At 40.8% G+C, this 25,806-nt stretch overlaps 2 protein-coding genes across 2 annotated transcripts in view; one reads left to right on the top strand and one right to left on the bottom strand.

Annotated features, from left to right (window-relative positions):
- Nucleotides 1-1,872: 1,872 nt before the first annotated feature.
- Nucleotides 1,873-10,138, bottom strand: steep1 (STING1 ER exit protein 1). Its single transcript, XM_031572005.2, has 7 exons — nt 9,914-10,138; nt 7,197-7,314; nt 7,004-7,045; nt 6,339-6,483; nt 5,874-5,963; nt 3,575-3,667; nt 1,873-2,012 (listed from the first exon to the last, which is right to left on the bottom strand). Exons 1-7 carry the CDS (start codon nt 10,035-10,037, stop codon nt 1,950-1,952), a joined length of 675 nt encoding a protein of 224 aa, XP_031427865.1. The 5' UTR covers nt 10,038-10,138; the 3' UTR covers nt 1,873-1,949.
- Nucleotides 10,139-11,351: 1,213 nt separating this feature from the next.
- The window catches only part of rxfp2l (relaxin family peptide receptor 2, like), a 29,968-nt gene continuing 15,513 nt past the window's right edge, over nt 11,352-25,806 (top strand). The window contains exons 1-6 of the mRNA XM_031571999.2: nt 11,352-11,784; nt 15,641-15,769; nt 16,113-16,184; nt 23,458-23,563; nt 23,756-23,827; nt 24,764-24,835. Coding sequence (XP_031427859.1) covers nt 11,718-11,784; nt 15,641-15,769; nt 16,113-16,184; nt 23,458-23,563; nt 23,756-23,827; nt 24,764-24,835 — 518 coding nt within the window. The 5' untranslated portion in view covers nt 11,352-11,717. The remainder of the gene's footprint in view (nt 11,785-15,640; nt 15,770-16,112; nt 16,185-23,457; nt 23,564-23,755; nt 23,828-24,763; nt 24,836-25,806) is intronic.

Genomic DNA, 25,806 nt, shown 5'->3' with positions numbered 1-25,806 from the left:
GGAAATTGAATCCAGCTTATACCTCTATGCAACCTTTGAGGAAGCATTACATTTTAATTACCAAAGATAAGTAAAGAGAAGCCTCCGTGATGACAAGACACTGCCATGCGCTCTGTCAGTCGGGTGTGAAGTGGCTCCAGATAAGTCCTTATTAATGGATTGGGAGGATGAGAGATTCAGCGATGAGTGTAGATTAGAGTGCAACTCACAGTCTCCTCACAGCAACCAGAGGTTATTGCTCTTAGCTTGACTGTTCTCTCCCTTGTACGTCGCTTTGGACAAAAGCGTCTGCTAAATGACTAAATGTAAATGTAAAGAGGCAGTCTCACGGGCAGGTCTCTCATCTGAAGGCCATACAGATACAATGTGTCCTTTTCATGCAAATACAACTCAAAGACAACTCATTTATGATGATGTTGAAAATGATTCAGACTTAAATCAGTGATCAGTAGCAGGTTTCCTGTGCATATTACATGATGGTTTCTAAACCAAGTTCATGAGGAGCCATTAGGGATGATTGACAGCTGTCACTTACCAAACTTCCGCATTCTAGGAGATTACCACCTGCTTTCGCCTACCTGTCCGCTACGCCACGCTTTCCAGCGCAGTTACCAAGCCAAACATGCTTATTACTAGCGTCCTAGTATTATTATTAGTGCTGTCAGTTTAACGCGTTATTAACGGCGTTAACGCAAACCCATTTTAACGCCGTTAATTTTTTTATCGCGAGATTAACGCGAATTTTTTTTATGATTTAAAAAAAAAAAAAAATTTTTTAGATAAACATTTTTTTTGGCCTCGCAAACTGTGTAGTAGGCGAACGTTACGGTTTGAGTGAATGGTGAGCGCGATACGGCGAAATGGATGAAAAAGCTTCTGAATGGAAAGTTTACTTTTAAAAGTTGTGTTGTGCAAAAGAAGCGAGCTTCACTGTTGTCTGAAAATGTCAACAGGCAGCTGGCTGAAAGCAAAGAAGTAGTAGGCTTACCTTTTATTGGTAACCTAACTGTTACGGTTCAATGTTTCTGAAATAAGAGGCCTGACTGCTATGTTCCCAGCAAACTTGAAAAAAAGAAAATATTAAGCCATGGTTTAACTGCACTATAGGCTGAGTCCTTGTTTACCTGAAATGTGCACTTTATAATTTTATTTTGTACCACCCTGTTTGGCAATATTGGTTTTCAATAAAATAAAACATTTGCATAAAGCAAGCCAATCAACTTTTCCATGTTGATAAGGGCATTCAAATAAAAATAAAATTATGGAAAAAATAAATAAACGAAGGGACATTTAGAATAGATAAAAATTTGCGATTAATCGCGATTAATTTTGAGTTAACTATGACATAAATGCGATTAATCGCGATTAAATATTTTAATCGTTTGACAGCACTAATTATTATCAAGCATCCTAATGGGCGAACTAACAAAATACTTTACCAGTTACCAGTTCCTTTTACCAGTTCTTTTTACACTTATTACATTACAAAACTGTTGTACTATTCAAACTGCAATGTTTAGGAAGCAGGACTAATGACACTCAACTTACTACAAACAGAAGAACAGAAGTTCACTAAGGGTAGAGCAGTTCTGCCTTTTTTTGACGGTCAAAGATGAGATGCATCATAAACTTCACACAATCAAAACTTGACTGAAGGATCTTTAATAAAGAAACATAACACAGACATGAACAGTCCCTTCAGGGTGACCATGGCAAAACAAACAGGTTACATCATCAGTTTTATTTTCTAAACTAAAAAATCTTTTTCTCTGTCTTGGATCAGAAAGAGTGAGAGAAAACTCACTCACACACGCGCACACACACACACACACACACACACGCGCGCGAGCACGCACACACACACACACACACACACACACACACACACACGCGCACACACACACACACACACACACACATACATACGCACACACACACACACATTTAAACTACTTAAATTGGTTGTCAATGAGTGTGCCCTTCATTTTGGCCTTCTTTGCTTCTAGTTCAGCCTGTGGAAAAGATGGAAGGAATAACGTGAGTACATACAACCTCAGCCACTCAATCTTTAGGCAGACCTTTAAAAGTACCTCCGATAAGGGAGAGGATGGAAGGACAATATTAGATAACGGAAGAGGAGAACATTGGCTCTAGTTTTTCCCCCGAAGGAGCAAACATGGACAAACAAAGGAAGAAATAAATCAATATTTTCTTAACTTCTGCGCAGTACTGGCGGAAAAACACGAAGAAAAAAAAGCCACTGGCAGACAGAGACTTCCCTACTATTACTAACCCCCAATGTTGGCATTGTTCAAAGACACAGGCCATAGGAGAAATTTGAACTGTTCAAGTTTGATTGGTTGTAATTTTCATTGGTTGTGTCTGTTTATACAAGTTGGCATCAGTCCATTCCCCAGAAGCTTTTGCTTTGATGGTCTGATCTACTGGAAAACCTCTCGGCATCAAGACAACACTCCTTTACACCTTTAACATCTACAGCAGTTAGTTTCCTAGACAACGCTTTTAGTAGTCTGGGCTTGTACTAGTTTATCCCTACAGCTCACACAATGCAAACAAGTCCACTGAACTCATAAGCTAGTTAGCTCTTTTTGGTACCGGGTTTCTCAGCATCGTGTAGTCTACTCGCACAGTCTCCACTCATTCCTGCAATATTAACAGGCGAGTTACATAGCTTTGCTTATTATTTCACAGCTATCTAGCAATGTCTAGCTATGTCTTTATGCTGCTGCTAGCAACAGACAATTGGGTGAGAAGATGTTACTAAGAGCTACCCCTCATCCCATTAAATGGTTATTTCTAATCATAGAAAAATAGCTAATCTAGCGTTGTCTAGTGTAATCTAGTGTAGTCTCAGTAAATTACAACACTGGTCAAGATATACTAAAGGGCCAGGGGAGTTATAGGTGCAGCCACAAAGTCATAAAACAGTGTTGAGCTTGAGGTAGAGGCCAGGAGAGGGAAAAAAAACAAGCACACATGAAAAGCAGCCGTCTGAAAGGCCGTAGCTAGATAAGGTGACTAGCGCAACAAACTCTCAGATGATAAACTGCTGTTGCAAACAAATTTGCATGCCCAACGCTGAATCAGTCATTAAGCCACTGTTTAGCATACTCTACCAAAAACATCACACCAGCAAGTATTCACAGCAAAGGTTGATTTACAGCAAAGACTGAAGATATAATTATGGTTAGCAGCACACATCTGCCCCCGGGAAAGGAGAAAGCACACTTCACTCATTCCAAAACAGATTTTAAAGGAGATAACTTTCTCAATAGATATACAACTTACAGATGCCTGTACAAGCTCAAGGGCAAGTGCTTTGATTTTCTATAGCAGTCAGCTGGGAAGATTATGTCAGACACATACTTGATGTGTAAAGGCTTTCCACGTCTCCAAGTTGTAGGAGGTCTAACCATCTGATGGTATTGATCTTAACGGGAATGTCAGGATGTGCGCGCGTGTGTAGGTGCGCGCGTGTGCGTGTGTGTGTGTGTGTGTGTGTGTGTATGTACATGTATGGGGGAGGGGGTACATTTCGTGTGTAAAAACTCACCAACTCCTGCAATCTCCTCTTGCTCATGCCCTTCCTCTCCAGCTGTTTCTCGATGACCTTGGCATTCTGTGCGTACGAGTCTGCAACCTCCCTCTGCAATGCAACACCCAATTACATACATCAGAAAAAACACACTCCTCAGCTTCACCTGCTCTTTTGTTAGTCTACCAAACAATCGATGTGTATATGCGTGTGTATGGGTGTGTGTATGTGTATGGGCGAGACACTAGACAATTATGGTTGGAGGAGGGGGGCTCACAAGCATTGCGAATAAAACTGGTTAAACAAACTTGGCCAGGTTGATACACAGTAGATATCATCAAGATTTGCGTTGATCAGATCTACTGACATAAATACTATAAACTCAATCACCTTATAACAGGTGCTTTCTTAAACAGAAGTTTTATTTGTTTGTGCGCATCTAGGTCAATTTATATTCCATTTTTTTTTCTTGTGAACCTTGAGAATGTCTCCCATGAAGAATGTTTTTTGTATCCAACCAAAAATTCGAGAAACTTAAGGATTTGCATTATATTGACCTTAAAACAACAAATGAATGTCAATCATTGACCTGATTGGCCTACTGTAGACACAAGAAGGCAAAATATGCAATCTAGTATTATTCTAACTTCCTTTTTTCACATACATCAATCCAATAAACAGTTACCTACGTTAAACTAATCATGAACTTTTCCAACCAAAATGAGGTGGCTGGAAACACTGAACATTACTGAACATTACTGAACAACTGTTTTTTTTAGTTAAGCACTTTTTACTTCTTCCAAGTAATTATTTCAGCTGATAGGAAAGTAAGGCTAATGTTAATTGATGACCCAGAAGGTTGCAGTTCGGTGATGCTATCAATGATAAGCTTTTGATATACTGATAGCTTTAATGAATGAATGAATTGAGCAGATTTACTGGAAAAAATAACCTAGCAACGCTCCTGTGTGTGTTCTTGTTCCTCCACTATTTAGACATAGCCAGAGGGACACACAACATTTGTTCGGCTGATAAAAATATGAACGCAAACAAAGGCTTCAGCAACGTCTTACATAAGACGATTTTAAGACAGACCTCACCGACAGGGTGGGTTAGCTAGGGAAGAAACACACACACTCATAACGTATTCATGAGCGAGCACTGCAGGGGAGCACAGCAACCCAGACTCAAACGGTTTTCCTGAAAGGGAGTTAAGAAGTTGTCGTCGCAGAGATGACATGGGGGGGGGGGGGGGGGGGGTTTCTTGCTCTTTCTGGTGAGATGGCAGTAAACACACTCACAAGGAAGGGAGGGATGGGTGGATGAAGGGACAGGAAGCAATCAGTGCAACTGAACCGCTCCATGATCTAGAACAGCCGCCGCTTGATTGGTATCCGCCAATCAAGCGCTCATAGATAACGAGGACAAATAAAAGACTCGCAAAAGATAACACATCAAGTATCCAGCCCAAAAATGATGGATCATTTTAGGAGGTGTGTGTGTGTGTGTGTGTGTGTGTGTGTGTGTGTGTGTGTGTGTGTGGCGGTCTGGTGCAGACGATAGAAAAGGTGAGAAACTGGGTTTCCTCCACTGAGAGTGACTTTTTCATTACGGAGTTCCCCCAGGTATACGAATGTTTATAAAAATGCAATAGAGCAAACATGACGAGACTCTACTGATCTTCCTGCAGACTGTGTGGTGCAGGCTGTATCACCATTTAAATGGAGTCATTATGTAGGCAGACACTGAGACATACATAGGATAGAGTGTCACTGTCTGTAATTGGCATGTCTGCTTATTCCAAGAAAAGTTAGGCTTTTGAACAGACTTAACTCTAAAGCGCCTTGAGACAATTGTATTGTTTTGGCGCTATATAAATAAAAAATAATTGAATTGAAGTGAACTTGTTTGGGGTTCAGAATTTGTATGGTTTAAAAGTTCTAACTGACTTGACACTTGCTGGGCTCAGGTTCGTAGTTTGGTGCCACATTGTTAAAAAGTGCAAAATAGTTTCTAATTGAAAACTGAATACAGCCCCTGGAATGCAGCTGAAGTGCTCTCACAACCATCATGAAATTCTGAACTCTATCAGTCATGTCCACGTTGGATTATAAAAAAGTGTAACATTAACTTGTTTAACAACTGTCTTATAATAGTACTTATGATTCAAGACATACCTACAACCGATTGTGCCAAAAATACAATATACATGAAAAGGAAGCAGATCCTGACTGTATCTGTGTGTGTGTGTGTGTGTGTGTGTGTGTGTGTGTGTGTGTGTGTGTGTGTGTGTGTGTGTGTGTGTGCATGCACTCACCGCCTCAATCTCTTCCTCCTCTTCATCTATGGTCGACACGGTAACAGAGCTGAACTTGCCCATGTCTTTGGTTCGTTTGGTCATCATCACCTGGTGGGCGGTAAAACATGAATAATAGATAGACAACAACAAGCTTGAGTCCTCTAACATAGCCATACTTTATGCAACCACCACCATATACATGTCCTCATTCATATACATGCTGTATGCACCCACCACCATAAAGTACAAAGTAGCAAAGTAGCAAAATCTGCAAAAGGTCAAAAATCGCACACCCATCAAAGGCAAGGATGGAATACTGTGTCGTATGGAAGAGCGTGTTGAACAAGAGATTATCCACAGATTCTCATTCTTCTTGAAACATTTATACTTTCTCCAAACTTTTGGGAAATTAATTTATGTATATCTTTCGACATATCTCAGACTGGAGTAAGACCTCTGTAACGATTGAAGAGTATCTCATACCCTGACTTTCTTAGGGGCTTCCTGTTTCGTGCTGTACACACTCGGGCTCCCAAAGCCCTGGCCGAACTTCACCACAGCGCCGTCCACTATGAACGTTGCCGGAGTGTTCTTGACCTGGTGCTGATAAAAGAGCAGCAAGCCGCACCTGCACAAATACAAACATTTCAGAAACAGCAGGCTTAGGATTCGAAGCCATTATACGGCACAGGTGAGTAGTGAGAGCTCAATGTTGTCAGGAAAATAAACACCAAAAAGATTCCGCTCATCCTTTCAAATACGAATGAGACAGATCCTTTCCCAACTTTCACAGAATTCTCCATGGAAAGACTTTCAGACCTGAAGGTGGTTGATAAGCATCTAAATTGAAAGTTATGGGCCAGACTTAAATTCTCTTGGAGGAAGTAAACTATCATTTACAAATACACCGGACAAAAAAATTCAACTAACCGTCCTGTTGCAAATTCATATGCACGACTAAGTCTGAGATCAATTTCATCGCTAAAATTATACAAAAATTAAAGAGCTCAAGGGACCAGAGCTTCTACCTTTTCTGAATGCTGATAAGTGGTTAAAAAGTTGGAGAAGAGGAGATTAAGGACAGCAAAAATTGCAGATAACTCAAATATGAAGATGATACTTTTCCCCTCTTAAGACTTAACACTCACTTTCCACATTTCTTTCTGTACTGCCTCTCGATGCCCTCCGGTCTGAGAAGAGGGGAAGAGGAAGAGAAGGTAGATTAGACAACATATGTCACTCCTGAGGGAGGCCCACTGGTTCTCAAAGTTTGGCAATGGCCTGAGAACGAATGGGATGTTCTCATACCGTTACTACGGCTAAGTTCTGCCTATAGCATACCTTTTCAGGAACAGGCACTCGTCGTCGTCCACGTTGCAGAACTTGTGGGCGTGTTTGGCGGCATCTATAACCCTGGACTTGTCCCTCGGCCGCATGGGTAACTTCTCAATTTGGCAATCTACAGAAGCAGCGGTATTGCGTACGTGTTTAAATCACTTAGTACATGTAAGAAAACAGGGTCCTGCATTATTAAGACCACTGATGCCGAAATAAGAACTAAGTTTGATGCATTCTGTCACAACACAAAAAACAAAGACATTTGCTTAACTAAGACAAAGCACCGTATGGGCCTGTGTTCATGCAATATGTGCAATTGGTATGATATATGTTTGGTTCAGGTTGCAATAAGCAAACTTCATCATAAGCAATCTTCCAAAAGCTAAATCAGATGTACCAGTCAAAAGTTTGGACACAACTTCTCATTCAATGTTTTTTCTTTATTTTTAATATTTTCTTCATTGTAGATTAATACTGAATACTGTATATAGGAATCATAGTATTCACAAACATTTTTTTTTTTGCATTGTCCCTTTATTTTCTAGGTCCCACACAGGTCTATTCAGTTATGAGTGAACGACAGAATTAACATGCAACATTATATAATGTCATTTGGCGAGCTTAACCCTCCCCCTTCACAAACACTTCACAACAACCTGACACTCTGTATTAGGTCACATGCACATCGGTGGAGGACTGTTATGAAGGACTTTGAAATTGCATGTCATTATAGTTATTTGGACACCCAGAACACAGCCAGGGTTTTTTTTTTCCATGTCCATAATCAACTACTTTGTCTTTTCAATCAGATGCACAATCCCTTACAATTACTATAATTTGACACATATATAATTTCAGGCATATTCAAATGGTTCTAAATGAACAGGAATAAAACGCAAAGCTATTTCCAGTCAATAACATTACTAAATCAACTGTATAGTAAATCATCAGCATTAGTGATCTTTGTGTCTAAGTATGTAAGTTCGGTCTATAAGGTGTTTCACATATAAAAAATCATAACAGCAAAGAATTTTAAAAGTTACATATTTCACAGTCATCAGTTGAATGAATAAACAAATGGCTAGGGTCAGTGTAATATTCCTTCCCTAAAGCAAAGGTGTAGGGTATAACAAATAGATAACAGCAACTAGGTCTACATTATAATTCTGGGTAGAAACAGCCTAAATTCAAAGGTGTGAAAAAATCAGGTTAACAACAATAGGCTCTGTTTGGAGTCTGGATTCATACACCTGTTAATTATGCTTGAAGTGGCTGTGAGTTTTGAATTCCTATTTGCATAACTGGAGTAAAATGGTTGCCAGAGGACCACTACACATTCTTTCAGAGATCTAGGACGTGCCTTAACCTGACAATGAGGGGCATTATATTCTCAGATGGCCCCTGAATTTTGAGATGCTTTAAGCTACATTACCATTTCCTGCGAATACTTAGGCACCACTTAATGCCAATGCACTCAGTCAGTGCACCCTCCCCCTAGACGCATAGTGTACAAAGTAACTGGCAGGCGGGATATCCATCTCTCTAGAATTTTCCAGATTGATTATATTTGGACTGAGCTGAAATTGTATGTGCCTGTGTTGCTGATTGCAACGGTCACGTACAATGAGTCCAGGAGACAACTGTATCTCCCCATCACATTTATTATCATGATTGCTACTATTCAAGTATTCAGGAAAAGGTTTTAAGGCCAAACTGTGTGATTGAGCAGGGATTCTGAATAATGAGCTTGGAAATTACGTACTTTACAATCTCTTTCACAAGTCTGAATTCAGCAACTTAATTAATTTAGACTTTAATAGCACTGTCATTGTCTTCTAGGTAAACTTATAATTAGACTACAAAAATGAAAAAAAAAAACAGTACAAAATCAACAATCCTGTCTAGAGGAAGAAGCAACACTGGGTATGGACAGTTAAACAATAGATGTAGTCTCATTTTAGGCTTGATAGATCAGTGCTTAGGGAATATATCCTTGTAATAAAAACTCAGAAGCTTCCACAGAAGAGATGATAACGGGAGATTTGGGCACTATAATAAAGAAAAAGTGCACCCACCTTTTCCCTTCTTGTTTTACTCTACAGCTCAGAAACTGTACACTAGTACTTGATGATCAGTGGATACACTTGAATTGGCTTGCTGTCAAAATGAATTAGTTGAGTATTGGTAACAATTATGTACTAGATACTTTAAAACGCTACAGCATCATTAATACATATTCTTAATGTAACTAATGGGGTTAAAATAACGTTAACATTCATGCCCAAATTAATTCCTTGACTGGCATGAATAGACAAGCCCTCTCAGGCCTTCATTAAATATACATCAGGTGATATTACAGAAATAGCCCACGTTAAGAACACTAGCCCATTACATAGGGTAGGCGAAGAGCTTTTCCGTGTACTCCCACGTTAAGAACACTAGCCCATTACATAGGGTAGGCGAAGAGCTTTTCTGTGTACTCCATTTCAAATGTATGGTGAGTCGATAGCGTTACGAGATGTAGCTAAGTTGTCTAACATTTGGTCTCATCAAGGCCTTCATAGAAGAGCTGAGTTTGACCAAACACTACCCTCAGTGGACGCTACACGGTCGGTTTAGCTAAGAACAAACAAGTGTTAGCTAGATTTGATTATGAAGCCAATTGCAGCCTCCTCGAACAGCTAGCGAACATCTGCTCGCCTAGATAACGAAGAACTTACCCAGTACAAGCACCATTTGGCCGCATAAACAGTAGTAAACATGAAGGGGTTTCTCTCCATCGTCATATTCTTCGCGATCCCGCGTATCGGAGCAAACAACACTTCGCGAAACAACTTTAGGCATCTTCTTCTAAATGTCTTCACTAAAATATATTGTTTTTCAATCTACGACAAAAAATAAAACCGTGTAAGCGTCGTAAATTCGTGTCGCTCACTAATTACGTAATCGTCCAGTACAAGTGACGTAATCACACTACCCAATGTTCTCGCCAGGTGGCGATGTTGTGTCATGTAGCCTTTCCACACGGACCACACTCAGACGCTCACTCTCATGATGTCCGAATGTGCCCAAGATTGAGTGATAACTGAATAAATGCAGAGGTTGTGAGCGAGTGACAACAGTTTTAGTCAACCTTGCTGAATTGAATAGAGACAGTTGAGAATAAAGAGACTGGAAAAGAAAGTGGATTATGTGTAACTAGAGAGAGGCCACATGCTAAGTGTTTTATTTTTCAGTTCACCTAAACATAGGTAGTGGTTTCATTAATCTTGATTCTTGCCACGACAACAAAGTGGTCATAAAGGTAAAACTATGTAGCCTTACTTTTCCAAGACCAAAAAAATCCAAAGAGCTCACTTTGCATTGTATTATCTTCAAGCATGAGACGAAAAACTTCAACTAGTTTGCACAGATTGTGGATTCATCATGGCCTCAGCATCTCAGTCACAATTTAACACAAACAAGTCGATCCAAATCAACTCCAAATGCCTGAAATGTTCACATTCAAGCTCATTATATTGTGGAGGACAACCCTAGATGACCACATTGCATAAAACTTGTATCTGTGTTGAAGTGTGTGTCTGTGTTTATGTTGATCAATGCTGCATAAAGCCTGTCTTCGCTTGAGACCTCACAGTCAGGGCTATCCACTCATGGATTATTGAGCTGCTGAAATATTAAATAGCTCTAATGAAGATACAGTAGGTTATACGTTAAGCTAATTGAACTCTTTCAGTTCTAAAGGATTACAGGAGATCTCTAGGGCCATACTTTGTACTAATGCAATTTATGTATGCATATATATATATACTGTATATATATATATATATATATAGATAGATAGATAGATAGATAGATATAAACGCAATTGAAAAAGGCTACTGTAACCTCTATAGCCTTTAAATGAATGCAAACAAAGAGAGAGAGAGAGAAAGCATATTATACCAGGAAAGACACATGGTCCGTGCCTCTGCACAAGATGAAGCAGACACTCAACACAGACACTCACATGCAGAAAGAGAGAGAAAGAGACAGAAAAGTAATTGCCATGGTATAGAATCCACAGCAACTGGATGTCTTAAATAATACAACAAGATGATGTAGATCTGTCTGTGTGAGTATGAGCAAGAATATGCATGTATGTTTCCGACAGCGGAGAGGAGAGGCGAGGCAAGGAGATATCCAGGACGTGGTGCTTCTTTCTACAGCAGTTTGAGAGTAATGAGCACACTGCACACACTTGAGAGAGTAGAATAAGAACCGGCATGGATGAGCACACTGTAGCAGTCTACCAGAACACGTCTGTCCTCTCAAGCCCTGATGATGAGCCTGTGTTTGATGTGCCTCAGAAAGTCTGAGCCGCACAAGCGCGCGTGTGCGCGCGCGTGTGTGTGTGTGCTGAGCGCGCACGTGTGTGTGTCCGTCTGACAGTCGAAAGCTGGTAGGTTGGGAAGGTGCAGCTCCTCGTCACTCTGAGTAGGACTTACCAGACGAGGAGGCGCACTCTTTCACACACACGCGCACATGCTCACGGCTCACACTATGGTTCACCCCCTCTTACTTTTCTCTCTATCACTCTATGCTCTCAAAGGTAAGCTTTTTTCTCTTTTTTCTTCTTCACGTGTTTCTGTTATTGTTTTCTCAGTCTCCCTCAGACTCTCTCCCTCTGTCAGTCTTTCTGTAGCAATCTGTCTCTGTCTTATTTTGTGTCTCTGTCCCATTACTCTATGTCTGTCTGTCTTTCTGTGTATGTCTGTGCAATGTGCATGCTTCCCCACTGAGACTGCACTTGCTCTGAGCTTGTGAATGGGGGCAGCTTAATGAATGAGGGAGAGCCGGGGCTGGTAAAAAAGGTGTGAGGGTTTTGGCTGTGACAATGAGATAAACGCCTTGGAGAGTTGTGATGGAGTGTCAGAGTGAGTGTTACGAGACGTTCCGTGCTGGTATCTAGATATTACTATGGCTATAAGTTATAAATGATTCAGACAGAACACTCTAAGGAAAACATCAATAACATATGAACTAAAAAAAGGCCATCATGTCATAGGACGTGAGTTTACGGTTGGGACTATACTGAAACATGATAGGGAGAGTTATATCTATAGAGAGTTTCTATAATTCATGTTCTGAAGCAGGAAACCACGATTGGTTTATGCAATGCTCGGTTATTTTTCCCAGGTGACTTCCATATTGCACTCATGTAAAACAATGTAACATGCTTTTTTTTTTTGATTCATATATCAAAGAACTTCTTATCCTACAATGGATCTCTGTTAGTCGCTGTTACGTAAATGATTGTCTATACATATGCTTGTAAATGTGTACCTCTTTGTGTGTGTGTGTGAGTCGGTGGGGGGGTTAGGGTATAGCGAGTATCTGGATGCTCAGCGACCTGTGTATGATTATATGTGTTTTCTCTGTTGACTTTGCATGTGTGTTTCAGAGACTCTTATACCCTGGACTATACATGATTGTCAGACCTGATATTAGTCTATAGTCAGTATTAGTCTGCTTGAATTTCCTGATTATGTAACAAGCTGATGTATGGAAAACAGAATAGAAATGTTAATTGAATCACAGTTCACTTCTGTTATAGAAACAACTACAGAAAGCAGAAAAATAACTTTTAACTTAATCGAAAACTTAACTGATCTAATAAGAAGAACATTCTCCCCCTGTTTATATGAGAACAGATTACAACATGATTTCCTTTGAAAAAGCACTTACCTTATTTGCATAAGCTTCATCAAAGCATAGCCTGACATTTCATCAAGGTCATCACATGTAAGGCACATTTATGTTTGTGGATTTGTATTTGTCAGTGTGTGTGTGTGTGTGTATGTGTGTGTGTGTGCATCTGTGTGTGTGTGTGTGTGTGTGTGTCTGTGTGTGTCTGTGTGTGTGTGTGTGTGTGTGTGTGTGTGTGTGTGTGTGTGTGTGTGTGTGTGTGTGTGTGTGTGTGTGTGTGTGTGTGTGTGTATGTGTGTGTGAGAGTGAGAGAGAGAGAGAGTAAACTGTTAATCTGCAAATGGTAATGGTGAAATGCACTAATGGCAGATAATTATACTCTACCTATGTGTGTAAATGTGTGTGTATGTGTCTGTAAACAAGCAAAAGAGAGAATCTTGTGTGTTTTTACAATGACATGATGATGATATTGATAGCTGTATGTCTCTTTGTGAGTGTGTGTGCGTGTGTGTGTCTGTGTGTGTGTGTGTGTGTGTGTGTGTGTGTGTGTGTGTGTGTGTGTGTGTGTGTGTGTGTGTGTGTGTGTGTGTGTGTGTGTGTGTGTGTGTGTGTGTGTGTGTGTGTGTGAGTGAGAGAGAGAGAGAGAGAGTGAGTGAGTGAGTGTGTGTGTGTGTGTGTGTGTGTGTGAATGAATGAGAGTGTATGTTTGTAATCTGTTTGTGTGACGCACATTGATGATTGATCCAAGTTTCCATCATAACTGGCACTGTGGAACATTGAGTCTCTGTCATTTGTGACACTGAACCATAGAGCATGGTCATAATGAAAGAGGAGAACAGCGTATATCTGCTCTACTGTGTGTTTTTGCGTACGGGGATGGCTAAGGGGAGAGAGAGTACACAAAGGATTTGAGCGATACTATTAACTTGTGACGCCAGATTATTCAATGTTCCTCGTCAACACGATTTGGCAGTGATCGACGTGACGCACCATGGACAGTGATACTGGACGGACGTAGCGTCTTGAGGCTGTGAGGTCACACGAGTGGTGGCAGGGATGGCACATTTTAAACAGACGACTTCCATCAGTCATGTGACCTAACAGCATCATGAATGCAGACATCATGATGGCACTAACATAATGGTAACAACACTGCTCTTTGACCTGCTAATTTTTATCTAATGTTTTGGAAATACAGTTATTGTAAATTTTGGGAAATGTATTTGTATATGCATTTGTATAGGCAGTGTTTATGAATATATATCATGTATTAGAGTACCGGTATGCTGTATGATACACAGGATATCAACTAAATTGTTTTCCATTTTCTGATTTTGTTGTTATCTATGAATGAATGGAGGCTCTTAATTAGGTATGAGGGCTCATTAAGAGTTCTGGCGCGGCGCTCATGTGAGCCTGCAATAGCAGCTGATTTTGTCCATGATTCACTGGTGTTTGATTGAAGTGTAATGTTGAAGGGATTATTTCACTGAAATGTGCTCTTGTTAATCAGTGTCTTCATAATTATCACTGTACCACTTTATATGGGCATCAACAATAAACAAATACAATTCTGGGTGCCTTTTAGTTTAACTTACTCATATGCCATGGTGTTCTGACATGCACATCAATCCAAGTGTGAAGGCCTTCTTGGATTTGAGAGAAGCGGGGATATCATTAATGCAACATAAACATTCCACGGTCAGTGTGCACTCTTGCTCAGCTAAGTGGGACCTGACAGTGACAAATAGTCGCTTACTGCTTCCTGTTACCTCAGATACACTTTTACGGTGGCACTTGTCAACATTTCTCTTGTGCTAGGACATGCCACTTGCTGGCGAGGTATAGAAGATGTGTTTACTTGCTTGTATTTCATTTTACAGGTATTGTGCAGGCATTTAGTTTGGTGTCTTTATTATACATTCATCGCATTGCTTGGACTTAAGTCTATAGAGCCCACAGGCATTCTTTTTAACCTCAGTTTTCTCTATCTGTTTATATTTGGTTTCTTAATATGTACCATTTTGTGTACTTCCTTTATTTTCCATTTTACACACAAAATGGAACTTTCCAAGTTAATATGTTGCTGTTACTCTAAAGTCTCTCTTAATGCTATTCCAGCATTTTTCAACTGAGTTTGTTATGTATTCCCTTTGAAATGTTGATTGTAGTAATACTGAGAAAAAACATTGACAATAGGAATAAGCCAGTTGTTTAGGAATAAGCCAGTTGTGGCAGCAAATACATTTACAAAAAATCCTATTCTATTTTGGTACATATAGTGGGATTACTGTTTCATAGTAAGCATTCAAATCTTTCTGAACAGAAAGTGGAGCCTAATATCAACACCAATGAAATGAGTCATACTATTTTGCTAAAAGAGATTATTTGATCAGTGAGAGAACGAGCAGTAAGTGATACCCCTGGATTTCATTCCCCCCACTGTTCACAACTTGATTGGAGCCTTGCTTGCATACACATTTTTGTGCAATTAAGTAGATGCTTGCATTCAGATTTTTGTGTTGAATCGGCCACTTTCAGGACAGCAGGATTCAAGACTGCCACCTTGACCCACAAGTGTTGTTTAGCATATTATGCAAAATGCTCATCTTATAGATATTCTGCAGTCATTCCTCTGAGCTTTAATGAGTGTGTGTGTGTATGTGTGTGTGTGTGTGTGTGTGTGTGTGTGTGTGTGTGTGTGTGTGTGTGTGTGTGTGTGTGTGTGTGTGTGTGTGTGTGTGTGTGTGCGCGCTTAGGTTGCTGGGCTGAGGTTGAGTGTCCTCTGGGTCAGTTCCCCTGTGGCAACCTGTCAGTTTGTTTGCCTCAGCCCCAACATTGCAATGGCCTGCAGGACTGCCCTAATGGAGCTGATGAGGAAGATTGCGGTAGGTCTACCCATGTGTACACAAAACACACACACACACACATGCCTGGTCACATACATAAACCCACACATGCAAGACATACAGACACATACAGATACACACACACACACACACACACACACACACACACACACACACACACACACACACACACACACACACACACACACAGTCATAAATGCCACATACACAATACACACAAAAGCCCACACACACAAAACACACTCTCACATACACACACTGTCTTTCTTTCTTTCTCTCTCACTCACACACACACCATTTAAAAACAATGCACACACCAGCGAAATTGACATCAGTGTTTTTGTGTGTGTGTGATAAACAGTGGACAACAGTGGCTGGCCTCAGCTGTTCGATGCCTTCATGAAGAAAACGATCCAAGAGGAAGAAGAGTGCTGTGAGTGTTGCATACCTCCATTTTAGCAGTAAGCTTTATCCAAACTGTTCCTCTGCTTCTGTTCTGTGCCAGCAAATGATTGGCTGAAAAGCAATAGATATGGTCCCTTTTTGTCTACATTGTGTTAAAAGCATCGAGTTTGCACCATAAAACCAAGCCTTGACTTGACAACCTTTTTTTAATCATTTTTATATCCTTGCGACTGCCATTTGTTGTGGAGACGTCGAGCAATTGACTAAGCATTTCAGTGTTTTACTTCTTATAATCAACTTTCATGGGTAAATTCTGTATTTTTAGTCACACTGATATCGGTCATGTCAAGAGGCAAAGAGACAAATGCCTCATTTTTGTAGCCTCGGTTAATGTCCTTTTGTGAGTTGACATTTAACATAGTTCAAAAGGTGAGCCTGTAATGCAGCTACTGAGCTACAAAGAGTAACCTCCATAGTAAACCTCTCTTCTTTGAGACGGCCAAATACAGAAAGCTGAGGGCCCTCTTTGTTGGTTTAAAGGCCGTCATCACTGTTCCAGGGTTCTCAACCTTTACGGAAGCTGGAGATGAATAAAGTAAACAAACAAAATAGATAAATGAATTATACACCAGTGGCTCCTGATAACAACAACAACAAAATAAATTGAGCAGGTCAAAATGATCAGTTGTATGCCTAGAGAGTTTTTGCCCATACCAGTTGAATGCCTTGTTTTCTGTCTTTCTTTTACATTGGGCATCACCATTTTTCAGGAAAGACCAATCCATTTATGGCAACAAATACATGTATGCAGGTAGGACCATTGTCCACACTCATTTTCCTAATTACTTACCTTTGCTGTTGTGCTATAAGATAGACTTGCTGTCTTCCTTCCCCAGACAGAATCCATACCAACTTGCAATGCACTATATTCTATTTCTCATTCACGGCTGGCATCACCCAAACACAGTTGCTGGGCTCGTTGTGGATGTGCGCTGGCTTGACGGACACTCTCTCTCCCTGTGAAGCTGGTCATTTATGGTGTCTTCTCCAATCGCAGTGGATTGGGTTGCCTTGCTCAGTTGAGTGTGACCCATCTGTCTGGGCTGTTGTTGCTGGTCGTGGTCAGATAGATTCAGGATTCCCAGCAATGCCCAGCTCTCCTCCTTAACGTCAGAGAACTCACCTCTCCAACCTGCCCCTGCGATAAAACCTCTAAGGTGTGAAAGAAAGAAAAAAGTCATGGAATTGCACAGTCGCAAGGTTTTGCTACTGGGGCTGCTGACTTTGCTACAAATCATTATTTTGTCAGGGTGAGAGGAGTCCAATATTCCCCTTATTGTTTACATGCCTTGCAAGGTTTGAAGGCCAACACTGCCACAGCCAAATTTGATTTGGTCTTTTTAAAACTTGAAAAATTTAATAAGCTATTTATCTATCAGAAGTAGAGAAAAAACACCAAACCAGAACAAAATAAACAAAGAAACATGGTCAATCAACAGTGAGGTTGGTGTACAGCAAAGTACAACAGTCAGCTGTACAGTTCTCAATCCATAAAGAAGTGCGCAAACACAGTGATCAAATATACAGGCAATGGCCTTTCCCACTTTTCACTTAATTTTGATCATGTTTCTCTGGCAGATAGGTCAAGACCAGGCAGCCCACGGTTAATGTGCTGTCAGTGCTTCAGCTTGGTTCTCTGAGGTCCTTGAACAAGGTGTCATTAGCAAGAATACTTTGCTAATTAAACTGTCACAACTGAATGGTCTGTAATATGCCAGTTGATACCAGAAGATGGGTTTTGGGCAAGACGATGAAAAAAAAAGAAAAAAAGAAATGTCGCTGCTGGGATTGGCTCATCCTCAAGCCTTTGAGAGGCCAGGGTGTTTTGAGGTGATTTGAGATGACACTGGGCATTCAGCAAGCCTGGCTTTGTCTTTAACAATCTACTGTCTCCAGCTTACATGGAACTTCTCAGACTCAGAAAAGCTTTAATGGCCTCCGAGAGGCAATTTGTGGTCAGTCAGCACAGAACATATAGACACATGAAAAGCACAGAACATATAGACACATGAAAAACACATCAGAGCAACCATCAGAAATATCACAGTCCAGGCAGGCATTTAAAAGCGCACATCAATAACTATGTACCAATAATCGCAATAATAAAATATCCCCTATCCATGTATTCACAGCCACTGGTCCATTGTATTCTACATTCCCTTATCCTTATATTACCCCAAGATATCTAAGACTCCCCGTGGCCACCACATCTTGTTTACATTTACATTTACATTTACATTTACATTTACATTTACATTTAGTCATTTACATTTAGTAATTTATTCGTGGAACTACGAATGAGAATAGTTATTACCATGGGAAACAAAGAGTTTTACTCAGTTGGTTCTGATATACTCCAACTGGAAGGGAGCAGCTGATACTCTACCAAAAGTGGATGGGATTTGTACGACCCGGCTTGTGAGCCGCAACATACATTGGAGACAGACCCAAGAGTTTACAAAAATAGGGGTTTATTTTTAATAGATAAATAGACTTGAAACCTGAGAAGGTGTGGACAACCAAGTACATTATGCCCATGCACCACCCAAAGGCTTTTGCACTGCCACTGAAATGCCAGTGGGGATGCAGAGGCGCATACCTTGCCAGCCTTCTCAGTGAGCGTGGTCAGATACAGGTGGCACAGGTCAGCCTGCAGCTCCCTCATGATTTTCCCACAGGTCTTAACAATGTTTCCTAATTTTTTCTTATGACCGATTTTGGAATGTCCATAGTGACATACAATATGATAACAAAGGATGGTGTCCATGAAAGATTTATAAAATAGAGTGACAGTTTTGTTATCAGTGTTGAATTTTAGTTTTCTAAGAAAGTACACGCGAAATTGCAATTTAGTTCCCCATTGATCCCAGGACAATTTATGATCTAAAATCTAATCTAAAATAAGTCCAAGATATTTATAGTCCGTCAGCACCTCAGTCTCCCTTCTTCTGATCGTAGATAGGGAGGGTGGACAAGCATCACATCTAAAGTAAAAAGTCAGCTCTTTGGTCTTGGATGTATTCAAATTTAAATGTGACCAAGTCGAAGTAATTTAAAACTGGACCATGTTTTCGACTTTATCCTGTTCCAATAAGCTGATCAAGGCGGTGTTATTCTCAAACTTAATTAAATGATGTCTAGGGTATCTGCTAGGACAACAGTCCGTGTATAAAATATAAATCTAAATATAAAATATATAACAAGGGTGCTACTGCCCTGCCAATGGAGGTAAAACGCACCTCTGACATGGTGATTCCTTCCCTTAGCCTTTGCAATCTGTCCATAAGGAAATCCCAAATCCATGTAATTAGTCCAAAGAGTCCAGTCAAAACTGCTCTTTCTGCCAGGATTGGCGGGTGGTTTATATTAAATGCAGAAGAGAGATCTGTGAAAAGAACTCGTGTTTTACAACCCTGCATATGCATATACATATACAGAAAGTTTTAAAATGTTACAGTCGTCTCTCCCTCTTACATAAGCACATAAGCAATTTGCAGCGGGTCTAGGACCTGCTTACATGAATTTATAATGTGGGTTCCTAAAATCCTCTCGCCTGATTTAACTACCAGTGAGGTAGGGAAATGGACCTGTAGTCATTAGAAGAGGACGGATGAGGGACTTTGGGGAGGGGGGCCGCGATTGATGTTATCCACATTGACGGAACCACCTGGGGATCCAGTGATCGTTGAAAGAGGATGCAAAAAATCCCACACAGTTGAGCTGAGCAGTGTTTCAATACCCTGCCACCGATGTTATCGGGCCCTGGGCTCTTTCATTGTCTAGTGCTCTCAAACACTGACTGCACCACCTCCTCCTCAATGATGAGCGCGTGTGTTTTCCATTCCAGCACAGTCCGCCTCTTGCTAAACAGGAAGGGTGTCACCATCCCCTGTCTCAAAACGGGTGAAACGTTTTTCTCAAAGGTTTCAAGTCACTAAAGGCATATTGTAACTATATAACATTGATAGGAGACATTTAGGTTCAAAAGATATGTACAACATTCCTTTACAAGAACATTGAAATAACCAAGCTTAGCAATTAGTGTTGGCAACAGTTCTGTGTTTGTTAATGTGGTTCTTACCAGTAGAATTTGGGACACAGGTGATATGTGCTTTATTCCCACCACAAGTATGTCAGGTATTGATAATGGCCAATATTAGTGGTTACGATGTTCTGTTTCTTTGAAGCAATGACAAATAAGGCCGTGACTGATTTGCTTGGTGTGGACAATCTTGCCCTCATATAATTTTTACATTGATTAACAAATATCAACTGTGCTTTGGAGATATAAAGAGGGCACATTTATGTGATTTGTGTGTGTAACGGTAGCAAGCATGGGCAGTGATGGGCAGTGAGGAAAGGGCACTTGCACCCATGGGTTTGTCCCAAAGCTGCAAAGCTTGCCCGAGGCTGCGAGTTCGAGTCCAGTGCGGGACTGCGCTTGTCTACACAATGCAGATTACATGTACCCCTGTCCCTGCAGAGATGTGTGTTTCTTTTATAGTTTGTTCAACATACTTACAGTATGTCACAATTCCATGTGCACTGCTTTAATTCCCATGCCTGGTCTTTGGGTTACAGTTACTGTAGCAGACTTAGTTGAACAATCCCACTTAGCATTTTCTTTGTGGAAATGCATCTCCAATATACCAATAAACCAATATAAGACGTGTAGGAATAATTTGATAGGTGGTGAAGATGGATTCATTAATAAGAGTATGAATGGCGTTATACAGTCCACGAGAAAAATGGGCGTGGTGCCAAACAGGTAACATTAATATGATTAAATAAAAAAAATCTATGCAACATGGGAAAGCTATTAAAAATTAAACTCCCCCTTCCTCCCACGCATCTTTGAAACAATCTGTCATGTCCTGCGCTGTGTCGACCTTGAGAGAGTGTGAGTGTGTGCGCGTCTGTGTGTGCGCGTGTGTGTGTGTGTGTGTGTGTGTGTGTGTGTGTGTGTGTGTGTGCGTCCGTGCATGCATGCGTGCATGCGTGTGTGTCCATGTGTGTCCATGTGTGTTCTTGTGCAGTCAGTAATAGGCTAGCTTTATAGCAGGAGTAATGCACTCTCACCATCTAGTGTATTCTCTGCACTGTGTTGTGCATGTGTGAGTACTGAGCAAAGGTTCAGTGCAAAGCTGTCAAAACAGATAATGTGTTTCATTTTTTTATTGCACCAAACAATACACAGTGTCCACTGAAAGGCCCTACTGAATAATACTTTAAGAGCAAATGACTAGCTTCTGCCAGTTGATGTGCTATATCGAAGAAGAGGTCAGCACATGAACAAAAAGAAAAGGACTACGAGGAGGTTTTTGAAGTAATCGCTCCAGAGTTTCTGAGAAGCGGTAGATTTGCCATTTTTATGTAAAATACATCAAGTGCAGCACCTGTTCCTCTTATCTCCATTGTGCTTCAGATTATTTGGCATCACTCACAAACACCTTCCTCCCAATTTTCATTAAAGCATACCTTGGAGAGACTCAAAATGGAGAGAGAAAAAAATGCAAAATTGCTTGTTTTTTTTCTTACAAAGTTTGATATCACCCTGTGTGCTCCTGGGGAACTTGAAAGGATTTCACTATCACCCTCCCCTCCAAACCATCCAGTCCCATACCATACAGTACAGTGATCAGGCACGCTAGAACAAAAAAGCAAGCTTCTCATTTCTGTCTTAAATGGGGATTAGATGCGCTTCCATTTGTGCGTTGCAGCCTCTGTCAGTGGATCACTGCTCGGAAAGAATGCATGAAAGAAACGATTAATGAAATGTGACAGAGGCAGAACAGAACAGAGGGCCCATAAATTAGGCTTAATGGTGTATTGTGCAAAAGGAGATTCCGTAATAGAGGGTGAAATGTATGCACTGACACAAATGCACTTTAGAGAATACATCCTTCAATGTAGTGCAAGCTGGAAAGTTTAGTTCAAGCTACACAATAAATATTGCAACTACGTGATGAAATTCACAAACGTACTTACTCAGACATACAGACACACAGACGTACATTTTACTAAACTACATTATAAGGGAATTACACAAACTAGCCTTGTTTCTCTTTACATGCTGTTATTATGCTCATCAGTTTATCCAACTGAATCATGTAAGATGAATGTAAAGAAATAAAGTAAGTTCACAACCAAAAAAGCAAATGATCATATGCTATGCAGATGACACCCAGCTCTATACTTCTGTAACACCCAACAATTACAGCTCTATTGATTGCTTGGTGAATTGCATTGCTGATGTAAATGTATGGATGTCACAGAACTTTCTCCAGCTCAACCAAGATAAAACAAAGGTATTATTATCTGTGAAAAGCCGAAAGAGAGAGACTATCTGCACATTTAAAAACGCTGACTCTTAACACCAAGTACCAGGCTAGAAACCTAGGTGTCATATTTGACTCAGATCCTAATTTTGAAACCCATATAAAAAATATAACTAAAACATCACTCCATAGTCATGCACCTGAATATATGTTAGGAATGCTCTCAAGATACACACCCAGTAGATCCCTGAGGTCCACTGACACTGAACTCAAAACAGTTCCAAAAGCTAGGACCAAGAGACATGGAGAGGCAGCTTTTAGTTTTGTATGCTCCCAACCTCTTGAATACTCTGCCAGATAACCTGGTTGCTTTTAAGAAATTAATGCTTTCTATCTTTTCTATCTAGTAGCAGTGACATTACAATACTTTTGGTAAAATCCATATAAGATTACGTGCAGTACATGCCTGCTTTCTCAAGATGCATAACACTATAATGTTGAAATTACATCATTAAAAATCTATCGCACCCATTCCATGTCAACGTAATTTAAACAATTTCATGGAAATGACTTGGTCAAGTTGCGTCTGTTTAGCATAGGGCTACATTAATTATGTAAACTGAAAGGGAAATGCTGTGTTAATTTAACACATTCTATTGATGTGGACTCAATGTACTCATTCCAATTAAGTGATTTCAACACACTATTCTTTCAGAGAAACGCACATACACAGATATACACATGTATATAAACACACACACACACACACACTATCACATATATACACCCGCACAAAGAATCAATATCTATCCTAGCCTATATAGCCTTGTTGGAAAGGAGTGAAAAATCCATATTGCTTTCCCAAAGCCACAAGCATAATAGCCTTTTGTCACTGATCAATGGAGTGGATCACAGAGCAGAGTGTGGTAATGCATGTGTTTGCCTGGGCTGTGTGTGTTGCAGTGCTGGACGTGTATCCTGACCAGTGCCAGTGCGAGGGGCGAGTGGTGAACTGCCACAGTAGAAACCTTCTGCATGTACCCGCGGTCTCCTCCAATGTGACCGTCCTGTGAGTCCATGCAACACTGATGAACTCTATTCCTCATTCTCTCTCTGTGTTTCTTCTGCCTGCTCTCAGCGTGTTCCGCCTCACGTAACCTTACACTGTCGTTATGCACACATGAAATTGGACTGAAATGACAGGAGATGGAATGGCTTTCACTCCTCTCTCACACTGCTCTGTTTCATCCCTTCTTTCCAGAGTGCTGAACAGCAATCAAATCACATCTCTACCCCCAGATTTATTCATCCGCTACAGACACCTGGAAAAACTGTAAGGGCCATTTGTGGACCTCTGTCTGTATGTATGTATGTATGTATGTATGTATGTATGTATGTATGTATGTATGTATGTATTTTTGATTGTCTGCCTGTCAATCTAGGTGATCTGAGCAAATAATTGAGGACCCTAATAATTGAGGCTCTCCTGCTAGGTCCAGTGCCCACATGCTCACCCAATCCCCCCGATTACTGCTGATTGTTGGGTGATGGTGTTGAGTGTTGCTGTCCCCGTGAGCCTTACATCCATTGTGTGCCATGTTGGCTTGTGTGTCTTTGTTGTCATGCCACTTCCTCACTTCACTCCTCTCTTGACTGATTGGTTGTTTTCACCCATTATCTTTTTTTGCCTTCCAACCTCTCGCTGAATACTAGATGGCTAATTCAAAACAAAATGGCTCGCCTTTTCGTTCTTCGGGCAGTTCAGAAGAGCCTTTGAATAATGGCAGTAATCATTCTCTTGAAGCTAACACAGAAACTGATTCTCTGACTGTGTTTTTGGGGGTGCGTTTAATGGTGATGGGGGATGAAGACGCCACCCTTGCTGCTCCATTGTGCTCTGGGATCGGAGAGTTACGGATGAGTTTACATGATTGGCACAGATGAATATAAGCTATCACAAACAACATCAATTGTTTGTGCTTCTGTTACATCAAGCGGCATTTTGGCAAATTTAGTCATATCCCACAGTCTTCAAGGTTTTATAGAGAAGCAGAATTGTTAGTTATTAAATTTCAACAGACATTGGTGGATGAATCTCACCCAGCATCCATTCTGTCAGTAACCTCACCATCTCCCTCTTTTCCTCTCTCCCTCCCTCTCTCTTTGTATACACCTGTACAAGGGCACTTTTAAAAATGGATGTGTTTACAGTTTGCTGGTGCTTTTCTTCTGAACCATCAGTTGTCTTCATTCTCTTTGACTTTCACAGGCACTTGCAAAACAACAGCATTGAGGTCATTTCCAGAAGAGCCTTTTCTGGCTTGTTCTCTCTACGCCAACTGTGAGTAGACACAACAGACCCTTTCCCCCCAAACCCTCACCAATGCACTAACTCTCTACATATGTCAGTATGGAGGATAGAGTCACAGACTGTGAAGGAATGAGAGAGAGAGAGATAATCAGGGCATGAGAGAGAGAGAGAGAGAGAGAGAGAGAGAGAGAGGAGAGAGATAGAGGGAGATGCAGGGTTAGAGAGACAAGAACATTTCGCCATCCAGACACATTTATAGACCTTGCTGAGGTGTGGGTTTCTATTTGTATCTGCAGAATGTGCTTAGTAATTCATCAAAAGCTATTCCAAGTGCCTCTTCCGGTTTTACTTCAAAGAGGAGTGATGATATTTTGCCTGCGCTTAAGAATGTGACATGGTCATTTTTAATCTTTTGTTCCAGTATTCGACCACTGCACACGTACATCACGCTGTGCAGACCCGTTTCACTTTGTGCTGTGACAAACCACTTCATAGGCCATAATGTGTAGTACTGGATAGATGGTATCAGTGTTATACAATCACTAATGCAGCTTTGTGAAGTCACTGAATTCTGAAAGCGATCCTCTCCCATATGTGCTATCCTGCACCATGATGCCCATGTGGCGGGAGAGATCCAACACATGCATGTCTGCACCAGGCCACTGGTGACCCCTAATACCTTTGACCTTTTACCTAATGACCTTTCTGCCTGCATGGTGTCCTGCTTCCAGTGTCACTGCTACAGGCTTGATTAATTCCATAGGCATAGCTAACCTTTCTTTCTTTTACATGTGGCTTCCTGTACAGTTGGTTAGGTGTCAGGACTGCTAGCTGCTGCTGGTTGTGGCTTGCTTTAGAGAGAGGATCACAGCCTTCCTTTCCCTGGTCAAACACGTCTGATTTGTGTAAACAGCGCCTGTGATGGCTATCGTCTTTGACAAGATGTGCTCCAGCTCTCCTGAGGTTTCACACCTGGCTGGTGCACATCGGTGGTGTTGGGA

The sequence above is a fragment of the Clupea harengus genome, chromosome 8, assembly GCF_900700415.2.
Source record: "Clupea harengus chromosome 8, Ch_v2.0.2, whole genome shotgun sequence".
Taxonomy (NCBI): Eukaryota; Metazoa; Chordata; class Actinopteri; order Clupeiformes; family Clupeidae; genus Clupea; species Clupea harengus.
Note: the sequence above shows the minus strand (reverse complement) of the source record. Positions and strands in the feature narration are given on the sequence as shown.